General features: G+C 40.9%; 3 protein-coding genes across 3 annotated transcripts; 2 read left to right on the top strand and 1 right to left on the bottom strand.

The window, feature by feature from the left end:
- Positions 1-4,003, bottom strand: LOC131666993 (uncharacterized). Its single transcript, XM_058940143.1, has 3 exons — positions 2,440-4,003; positions 1,732-1,808; positions 1-1,646 (listed from the first exon to the last, which is right to left on the bottom strand). Exons 1-3 carry the CDS (start codon positions 3,941-3,943, stop codon positions 138-140), a joined length of 3,090 nt encoding a protein of 1,029 aa, XP_058796126.1. The 5' UTR covers positions 3,944-4,003; the 3' UTR covers positions 1-137.
- Positions 4,004-4,526: 523 nt separating this feature from the next.
- LOC131667034 (transferrin 2) lies at positions 4,527-9,282 on the top strand. The gene is made up of 9 exons (XM_058940202.1): positions 4,527-4,732; positions 4,971-5,410; positions 5,509-5,815; positions 5,883-6,277; positions 6,352-6,519; positions 6,601-6,689; positions 6,758-7,098; positions 7,200-7,540; positions 7,621-9,282. The coding sequence occupies exons 1-9, from the start codon at positions 4,663-4,665 to the stop codon at positions 7,918-7,920; spliced, it is 2,451 nt and encodes an 816-aa protein (XP_058796185.1). The 5' UTR covers positions 4,527-4,662; the 3' UTR covers positions 7,921-9,282.
- LOC131666992 (calponin homology domain-containing protein DDB_G0272472-like) lies at positions 8,784-10,991 on the top strand. Its single transcript, XM_058940142.1, is given in 6 exon segments — positions 8,784-8,848; positions 8,927-9,047; positions 9,177-9,612; positions 9,615-10,196; positions 10,257-10,465; positions 10,583-10,991. Coding segments are annotated over 6 exon segments (1,722 nt in total). The 3' UTR covers positions 10,892-10,991.
- Position 10,992: the final 1 nt, after the last annotated feature.

Here is a 10,992-nt window from a genome sequence, read left to right as displayed (position 1 = left end):
GACAAAAATATTACAACTCAATTTTATTACAAGTGAACACAAATGAAAATAGACATAATAATTTATAAAAAACTATTTTATAGAATACATTATTCTTGATGATTCAAAATAAATGTACACCGCAAAATTTGGTTGAATTATTTTGATTTTCTCGGTTCAATAGCCAAGCAATATCCGCCAGGTGGTCTGACAGTATAGCTGAACCAACTGTAAGTATAAGGCGAGCGAGTTTTTGAATTTGGTATCAAGTTGAAGTCAGTAAGTATGTAGGAAAACAAAACTTTCACAGTCATATTAGCGAATCGATAGCCAAGACAATTTCTTGGTCCGATACCGAAACCCAAATTGGTCACGTCATTGAAGGTAAACTTCTTTCCTGCATAACGTTCGGGATCGAATTTGTCTGGATCATCAAAGTATTTAGGATCCCTTTGAATAGCAGCAGCTGGAAATATAACTCCCATACCACTTTTGACAGTAAATGGTTTTCCACCAGGTACAGCTGGTGGTAATTGATAATCCTTGTCACATATTCTATCGATTACTATCAGAGGCGGATGCGCTCTCAAAGCCTCGGCTATTACAGAGTCGAAGTAGGGCATATCATTGATGTCTTCGTAAGTGAGATTGCCGTTACTTCTTCGCATAACTTGATCGATCTCTAGCTGCAATTTTTTTTGAATGTCAGGATTGAGTGCCAATTCATAAGCCAAGGCGCTCATCAACGTCGAAGTAGTCTCAAAACCAGCAAAGAAAAACGTAAAAGCTTGGGCGGTCATGTCGAAAATATCCATTTTCATGCCGCTCTCTTGCGTTTTCATCATCAACTGTATCAAGTCAGCTCGGCGAATACCCGTTTCCTCCCTCATCCTCATCGTTTTCTCCACGATATCCTTGAAAAAGTCGTAAACCTCAGTGTTGAACAATCCCATGTTCATGAGCCTGCAGAATTTGGGAAAAACGTTGAGCGCGATGAATTTGATTCCCGTCGTGGTGTCCAAGTTGGTCGCTTTGCTACCAAGAACGTAAAATTTATTGTTGGGATTTCGCATGGAATCGATTTTAATGCCGTAGGCCGAACTAGCAATAGCGTCGTTGGTAAATCGGCTCAAAAGCTCTTTTGTCTCCAGCCACATTCTCTCGCTGACCGGCAACTGATTAAGATGCCCAACAAATTCTTTAGCACACTCGACCACGAAGCCATGCATGTTTTTTAACTTGCTCGGTGTAAACGCCGGCGATAATATGGCTTTTGTATTCTTCCAATACTCACCGGTTGAGTTGAACAATTGGCTGCCGAACAATTTATCCAGCGAGTAGTCGAAGTACCGCATATGTGCCGGAAAGCTTTCGAAGTTCTTGATGGCCATTGTTTTGATCAACTCCAGATCGCGTACTACAACCACCGGCTGAAAAATGTTGAACGAGCCAAAGTACTTGGCCTTCGAATACTTATTGTACGTCATTTTCAGCTGGTCCGCAAGGGACATCGGCATTAAGAAGTACAGTATGATGTTGCTGAGCAATGGCCATCCGTAGCAGGGTACACCTTGTTCCATGAAAATCGCGCGTCGTCTATTCAGGTAATAATAAATTTCATAAACGACGATGATTATTAATGCGTACGTTGAGAAGTCCATTGCTGACTATTCGGTGTGCAAATAAAAATATACTGCAATTGCGCACAAAAAAAAACAATTGCAGACAAGCGTGCCAATTAGCTTATCTTACAATTATTGTAAACAGCAGCTGATAGAAGAGGAAAACGACGCGCGAGCTGAACGTTATTGATTCGGCGTGTGAAACATCTAATAAATTGTTTAAATTGTAAATTAATATGAGATTGATGGAACGACAGATCGACTGCGCACTTTTCGTTGCATATACCGAATTGATTGTTAGGGCAACAGCTTTCAAATAGTATTTTAATTCATTCGGTTGCGAAGTAATTACTTTTGCACATTAAATGGGAGCACTCGCTTTGAAATCTACAAGTTTTTGCGCTACCAAGGTCGTAGACAATTTTCAAACACGTACTTCCGTGATACAGCTCCACGAGATAGTGGGATGAGAAATTACTATCGTGTCACTTGTCGGTCAACTAACAATAATGTGACTTGCCAAAGTATTTGCATACTACACGAATGGATAATTAACTGAGAAAAAATAACCGCACGTATGGTCACTGGAGGGAACAGCACTAATTTAAAAAATTTGTCAGTAGTTTTGAATACCTTAAAATTGCTCCTATATCTATTGTACAGTTTCGAACTTATCAAGTATAGAAAAGGATAAGAAAAACCAAGATTATCGTCAGAATTAGCATTTAATATAGAATTTTGATATTAGCTACATTTATTATATTCGGTATTAAAATATTATCCATTTGACGCCAAGTAGAAAAGAAAAAGCAAGTTCGTTTGTCAACGCATCACTTGCGTTTCCTCGGCTCGACAGCCAACCAAAATCCGCCAACGGGTTTAGCACTAAAACTAGCTTTGCTGTACACGTAAGGCGAACAGGTTTTCTCGTTTGCGACTAGATTGAAACTGCTGAGTAAGTGAACAAACAAAGTCTTAATTTCCATCGCTGCGAAGCGATTAGCGATGCAACTTCGCGGCCCGATGCCGAAGCCAAGATTCGTCACGTCATTAATGGTGATCTTCTTGTCGTAGTACCTCTCAGGATCGAACCGCTTTGGATTTTCGTAATACTTCGGATCCATGTGTATGGGCGTTACCGGGATCCACACTCCGTCGCCAGGTTTTATGAGGTAGGGCTTAGCACCAGCTACCGCTGGCGGCAACTCGAATGCTTTCACGCAATTTCGGTCTAGGACAGCGATGGGCGAGTGCCTCCTCATAGTCTCGTTGAAAACAGCATCGAGATACAGCATTCCTTGAATGTCTTCGTAAGTCGGACTGGCGTTGCTCCTCTGCATCACCTCGTCGATTTCGTGCTGCAATTTCTTCTGAACGTCAGGATTGATGGCGAGCTCGTGAGCCATGGCGCACATTTGCGTGGAGGTGGTTTCGAAACCACCGAAGAAGAACGTGAACGCGTTGGCGGTCATCGACGTTATGTCCAATTTGATGCTCTCGTTGTTTTTGCTTCGCGCGTTCATCATCAACTGGATCATGTCCGGGCGAACGATGCCCTTCTCCTCGCGAGTCTTCACGGTTGTCGCGACGACGCTCTCGAAGAAATCGGCCACGCGTTTGGTGAACAGCCTGACCTTGAACAGCTTCATGAGGTACGGAAACAGCCTGAACGCGATGAACTTAATCCCCATGATACCGTCGAAGTTGGTGGCGCCCTGGCCGAGGACGTAGAATTCGTTGCTGGGATTTTTCAGCGAGTCGACCTCGATCCCGAAAGCGCACGTCGCGATGGCGTCGTTGGTAAACTTGGTGAACAGCTCCTTGGTGCCCATCATTTTCCTCACGTCGCTGGGCAACGCGTCGAGGTGACCGACGAAATTTTTCGCGCACTGCTCGATCAGCTCGTGCATACCCTTCATTTTGCTCGCGGTGAACGAGGGCGTCAGCATGTTCCTCGTCTCCTTCCATTGCTCGCCGGTGATGTTGAACAGGTTGCCGGCGAAAAGCGGATCTAGCGTGACGTCGAAGAACGGCTGATGGTTCGGGAAGCTGTCGAAGTGCTTGATGGTCACCAGCTTGATCAGCTCGGGGTCGCGGAGCAAGATCATCGGCCGGGCAAAGTCGAAGGCGCCGACGTACTTGGCCTCGGGATGGGTGTCGTACAACTCGGTGAGCGCGTCCGCCACGTGCTTCAGACGGAAGAGCGCGATCGCGTTGCTGCCGAGTGGCGGATATCCGACGCAGGGCACGCCCTTGTCCGCGAAGCGCGCGCGCTTGCCCGAAACGTATCGGTAGGCAGCGTAAACCGCCGCGATCAGCAATGTCAATGTCAAGAGATCCATCGCGCAGCTTGAGAACGCTAATGCTGCGCGCCAACTGCCTGCCAATTCTCTGCGTTCTCTCTCCTCGCGGCTGCTGATGATACGATCCCCTCTTCGTTACATCCATGATCTTCGCTGCATTCTGGATGTGCGCGCATACGCGCGTGTAGGTTCGGAACTTGGTTGGTTGGTACACGGTTATCATTCTCGATCTTGACTAGTGTGTGACTTTGCGAAACAATGCTTTTGTTAGATCAATCATCGACACACGATGCTACGATTTTGATCGTCATTTTTTTTTAATAAACGCACAATTATTCCTGTGATCTAGCAATCAGTGCAATTTTGAAAATTACCTTTCTCCAAATACATTTGATAAGTGGGCTATTTTAGTCGCTGCAATAATCGAACAATTGGTGAATTGATCAGGCTCGAGTAACGTCAAATTCAATCGTGCACACTGACGAAAATTTCAGATTCGGGCAGCTCGTGCAACGCATGCGCCTTGTGGCTCGGGCGATTCTAACCTGTCCATTTTCGAAAGCACGGATACAGTAAAACTCACTTACTATACGTGGTTCACTATACTACGCCTGTGCGTTGGCATACACATACTAACCGAGCAGAGAGAGAGAGACGCGCGCGCGACTGGTTGATGCATACCACAGGGCGTTGTCACCCACAATACGCCCTATTTTTTATTCTGTTTGTTAAAGTTTCACGGGTTGACGGTTGAAAAAATGCAGGATAATCGTTTGAATTTGCTATTATTTTTAGCACTGATAGGTGGTTCGATTCGAGATTCAGCAAGTGAGTTTGTGCTTTTTTTATCTTGTTTATTCACAATGTTGTGATTTTTAAGTTTTGAAAAATGCTTGGTTCGTCTTTAATAGTCGGCTGTTAATAACAATTTTTTCAATGATTTTTTGTCTTCATTTCATTTAGGATTTATAAAAATATAAGCATATTATGATATGTAGATTCTTGGTTATGAATTACTGACACTGTATAAAATTAATTAATCTGAGCATGGTTCTATTTCTTTCAGCACAAAATTTGAATAACACTGCAGTATGGTGTACAGTATCCGAAGGAGAGCAAAAAAAGTGTGAAGACTTTGCAGAAGCAGTTGACAGAGAAATCTCCAAGTTTCGTAACAATTACATATCCATTAAATGTTTGCAAGCATTTAACAAGGATGAGTGTATGTCTTTGTTGGATCATGAAAAAGCTCATTTGACAACTCTTGATGCTGGTGAAGTATTTGTGGGTGGAATGTATCACAGTTTGGTACCTATAATGCAAGAGATCCTTGATACTAATAATAATGGTAATACTGGTAACGCTGGTGTAAATTATCAGTATGCTGTTGCCGTTGTCAAAAAAAATTCAATGTCAGAAGTTATTCATATAAGTCATTTACGTGGCAAGAAAGCTTGTTTTGCAGGAGTTGGTATGTTGGCTGGATGGGTTACTTCAATTCATCATGTGAGTTTGTAAATCAAGTTGAGTTATAATAAGCAACTTCAGAATGATTTAATTTAATGTATTATATAAATTTGATCAAATATTCATTGTTCTTTTAGTTGATGAAAGATGGAGGTATGGAAATTATTGACTGCAACAACCATGTTAAATCTACAACAGCATTCTTTGGTCCAAGTTGTGCTGTTAATTCTCTAGTCAACAAGTACAATCCACTTGGTGATAACTCTGATCATCTATGCAAGCTCTGCATAGGCAAAATACCAGGTGGTAGGTGCACAAATTCAGATCCATATTCAGGTTACGAAGGAGCATTTAGATGTTTAGTTGAAGCAGGTGAAATTGCCTTCCTTGTTCACACTACCGTTGAGGAAATGACTAATAACAGGCATAAAAATACAGATTTTAGTAAGTGATTATATCACAATTTCAATTCCAGTAGAATAGATGAACTGATTATTTTTTTTATTTATAGCTGATGTCAAGAAAGATGAGTTTGAGCTTCTCTGTCTGGATGGATCTCGTAGATCTGTGGATGAGTATGACATTTGTCACTGGGGGAAGGTACCAACCAACGCAATTGTCGTTTCTTCCGCTACTGATCAAAATAAGAGAAAGTTGTATCAGAAATTCTTAGAAGATGCGGTGAAATTTTTCGGAAAATATAATAGTAGCACTAGCACTCCTCAAACCGATTACTACAACAGCCGAGTCGGTAATGATAAGTTTTACAATTCGACGCCAGGATATGGCAGAAACGGAGAACGTTACTTGTCCAGCACATCAGATCCAAGCATACAACCTTTAGATATATTCAATATTTTTGAGTCTAGCAGTCGTTATGGCATTCATCACAATCTATTATTTTCGGTAAGAATATGATTTGAAATATTTAGACTCTGAAAATTAAAATACCAATTATATTTTGACAATTCTATGAACAGGATGCAGCCAAAGATTTTGTGCGTATTCAAGAATCAGATCAAACATTTAGTGGATACTTGAAGAAGGAATTCCACGACATGATACTTGGCCTACGGCATTGTCCTGTTCAAAAAATGACTCTTTGCGTAGCTTCTGAAGCAGAGTTTGAGAAATGCGTAAAAATGAAGGTAATTTAATAAATTCGATAAAATTTCCATAAAATAAAAAGTGACGCTAATAAAAAAACGCTGATGAAATATTCCCTTCAGATTGCTATGAAAGCTCAACTGTTGCAACCTGAATTGCTGTGTTTAAAAGGTCAAAGTCACATTCACTGCATGCAAGCAATCAGAAATGGGTAAGTAACCTTCCTAAAAAAATCAAGAACTTATTACGAATATCAAACCATTTACTTACATTTTGCAGGCAAGCCGACGTATCGGTGTTCGACGCAGGTGATGTCTACACAGCAGGTTTACGTTACGAACTCATCCCCTTCGTTTCTGAAGTTTATAATCTCGGCGAACCTGCTTATTACGTGGTAGCCGTTGCTCGTGAAGAAGACGACAATACTGATCTTACCTATATGAAAAATAAATACTCTTGCCATGGTGGCATCAACACTGCCGCTGGCTGGATTTACCCAATGGCTTATTTGATTTCCAATAATTGGATTCGTGGTTATGGGTGTGATTCTCTTAGATCTGCAGCCGAATACTTTGTCAAGTCTTGCGTACCTGGTGCTCTTAGTGCTGAATATAATACAGGTAATTCTTGTTTTCTTTCGGAATTGCAGTTGTTTTTGTGCCTACACATTGATTTTTTTATTTTAATTAGTATTTTAAAACTTTGTGACTTTTTTTGACAGGAGTACCTTACGACAATCTCTGCGATCTATGTCATGGCACGAAAGAACGTTACTGCCGTCGCGATGCCTCAGAAGATTACTACGGCCATACCGGTGCTTTGCGTTGCCTAGCCGAAGGTGGTGGCGAGGTTGCTTTCGTAAAACATACAACCGTTGCTGAAAACACAGATGGCAAACGCAGGGAATGGTGGGCACGTAATACTTTTACCAAGGATTTCCAGCTACTCTGCCCTGATGGTACGCGTAAATCCACTAACGATTACTTGCTTTGTAATCTTGGCAAAGTCGTTGCCAACGCTGTAGTTACAAGAGGTGGTTACCACTCGTACAACGAGACTCAAGTGAGTTTTAAAACAGTGTGAAGCAAGAAGTTTTATTGAAATTTAATAGTTATATGATTCAAACCATAATTTTCTTACAGATCAACGCCTACGCGAATTTACTCATATATGCGCAACAATTTTACGGTCGAAAAGAACAAGATGAATTCACATTCGGTATGTTCTACAGTCAGCCACCGTACAGCGATTTGATTTTCCAGGACGCGACGCAGCAGTTGGCTATAATTCCTCCTGAAAAACGTGAATACAGCGCTTATTTGGGCCAAGACTTTATGCGTGCAAGACGGACTGTCGATTGTACTGCTGGCTCTATGGCTTGCGAACATTCACTAATTGGCACACTTTTAATGATAACGCTGACGTTTCTTCTTAGCCGATAATTGTATAGTAGTCCGATCAATTTGTCTGAAATTTGTTAACTTTTAACGTACTGATTCGGACGTTTGTCTCTAAAGCGAGCGTTTTCGAAATAAAACCAAGTGCCTTCTGTCCAAGAAAGAGTAATGAGGTATTTTGTAGTGATGTAAAAGCCGTCCAAAGAATTCCTTCGATTCTTTTTTCATTTTATATTGTACCGCTTTGTATTTAACTCTATTTTTATGCGTTGGGGAGCATATTTTCGAACCTTTTATACAAATAATTCTTTTATAGAGATCGTGATAGGTCAGTTTTACATATATCTATATACATATATGAAACAAATTCATGATCATTGTACATACGAAGATTTATTCATACGATTTAGTACGAAACTCACATTCAAAATGTAGTTTATAGTTAGCGACCATAAAAAAACTGGTGATACTGCTTTTCTTTCTTAAACTCAACCACTTGCATATTAACCTCACGCACTTTAAAATACTTTCAATATTTTTAAGTATAAACCTTTTTATGTGTTTCTATGTGCAACTAAAACTCAATCCGTCCAAGAATTAAACTACAGCGTATATTGTGCATAAGAAAAAGACTATGAGTATTATAACTCCAAGACCGTCCATTTTATATATTTAATGTTAAATTATAAAAGTATACAATTATAATTCTTATAAACGTTATCGTGGTATTGACTTTTATAATGAAGTTTTCAAATTGTCATCATAGAATAAATTTTTAAAAAATAATAAAACAAGACTGTACTTTGATTTGCAGCTACCTTCATCTATTGATCAAAATTATCATTTGGCCAACCTTCAAAATATTAAATTTATAAATTAACGTTAAAATTTACAGTAACATTTAGAAGATGCCAGCCGTCGTGAAACGTGCACCTGACCAACTTAAACCAAAAAAGAAAAAAAAAATCAAAAAGTTTGTATGCATACGGAAATGTAGACAGGCTGACTGTTGTGAATAAAATCGAATTAAATCTATTTGACGTTGATTTAGAATAAAGCCCCGGGTACTGAAACTCAAAAGATGGCTGAAGACGCCCGAAGACTGGGCACAATTCGACGCGTGGGTGAAGGTTAATGCGCTTCCAAGAAAATTACCAGATCCCGAACCCATAGTAATTCTGCATAATTTAATTTTTATTCAACATGATTAAAAAAAATATTTAACCTTTGAATGACGTGATTCAATTGCTTTGAAAAATTATTTTTGAGTACTAAATTGACTTAATTTTCGTTTCACCGAGATCCGCAAAGCAGTGAAACTACGCCAACTGAATAAACGCCTCAAAGTTCTCTCCAAACCGATCGTTCGCCCGGTGACTCAGTGCGTAAAACGGTTAATGACTCGAAACATTCGATGTGCGCAAATGACCAAACGCACAAGAGAATTGGCATTCCCGAAAATTCGTATGCCTCCCGAATGCGTCGAGCTCGGTTGCGTTAAGAGATCAGCTTTGAGATACAGGGCAACAGAGAACATGCTATTGTTAAGTCAACCGAAAATTAGGCCAATGGTGGAGTGTAAATCGTTTAATCAAGTGTGTAGAAGATCAATAAAGAGAAAAACTTCGGAGAGAACGGACGAGCTTGCGATACCACTCAAGAGACGTCGACTGAATGACCAGTGCGAGGAACCCGAGGCGAAGTGTCAAAAGACAGGAGAGGTGAGGTGGATATTTGTTGCACAAATTTTTCCTTTTTGTCGAATTTCAATTTATTTCAGTTATCCTCATGGATGGAATTCTTAGCGATACCAAGTTACCGTAAGCTGATAGGCCAAGAAACTGAAAAGGCACAAAAATGGCGCGATCAAATTATCGAGGAATTGGAACCGCGAGGCAAGCAAGCGTACGAAGAACAAATGAAAAGGCGCGCCGAGTTGAAACGTCGCGAAGAAGAGAGACGGTGCAAGGAGGAAAGACAGCAGTACTTAGATGAGCAAAGACGACTCGAGGAGGAAGCGAAGGCAATAAGTAACAAGGGAACGAAAGTGAGACTCATGTGTAAGGATAATGAAGACGAAGACGAAGATGTGGCTGACGATGCCGATCAAGACGTCGAATACCAAGACGCGATTGCTCAAGGATGCGAAGATAAGACATCAAAGAATAGGATGGTCTGCTCACAGAAGAAAGAAGAGACCGAGGAGGAACAGGAGGCTCGTAAAAAACGTCAGATGGAAAAGAACGCGTGGCGTTTCGAGGTTCTTGGCGTCTGCACAGAGTTTCCAAGGATAATCTCGGAAGCCGCCAAAAACTGCAAAGGTTCGTACTTGAACGAGGATTTTTCGGTTGCGAATTCATTGCTCGTTGCGCGTTGAACAGCCACACCAACTGTCGAGAAGCTTGCCGTACCGAAGAAGTATAAAGGTGATACTTGCAAAGATCCATACAAAATTAGCGAATGTGCGAAGGCGGCGCAAGCTTCGCCGTTGACCGAAGCCTTGGCTAAGCCGAAGTATCAGGCGGAGCCCGTGACGAAATCACCGCCGAGAGAAAAGGACGAGTTCGGCATGCCCATTTACCCTAAACCAGTAATTTCATCATTAGATTACATTTATAAATTGACTTAATTTTATAAGATAAAATTTCGAAAAAAAAAACAAATTGTATAAATAATGCATGAAAAAAATATTCACCTTTATACACAGGTTATTGGCAAAGTGATGCCAGAACGGAAACCTTATCCAGAAGCCGAATGTAAAACTGAAGAAGAGAAGGAGGAAGAGAGAAAAGCGAAAGAGGAGGAAAAACAAAAGAAGAAAAAACCGATTGACAGGATTGTTTTCGAGCTAACGATTGACCCGGTGTTTGATCCCCGCGCTGCGAAGAAACAGGCGAAAGAGAGAGAGCGTGCAGCTCAAGAGAAGGCTGAGAAAGAAGCGGCGGACCCGGAAATGGGAGCTGACGGTGAAGCTGAGGGCGCGACCGACGATGCAACCGCGGATGAAGAAGTGTAAAAAATCGAGATATCACGAGAAATAAAACACAATTCAGATAACCTGGACGTGCAGTAAATAACGCAATTTCGTAATAAATTAAATTGTATTCATGAATGAAC

This window comes from Phymastichus coffea, unplaced genomic scaffold, assembly GCF_024137745.1.
Source record: "Phymastichus coffea isolate CEN01 unplaced genomic scaffold, Cenicafe_Pcof_1.1 PCOF00062, whole genome shotgun sequence".
Taxonomy (NCBI): Eukaryota; Metazoa; Arthropoda; class Insecta; order Hymenoptera; family Eulophidae; genus Phymastichus; species Phymastichus coffea.
This window is presented reverse-complemented; position numbering and strand designations above follow the sequence as displayed.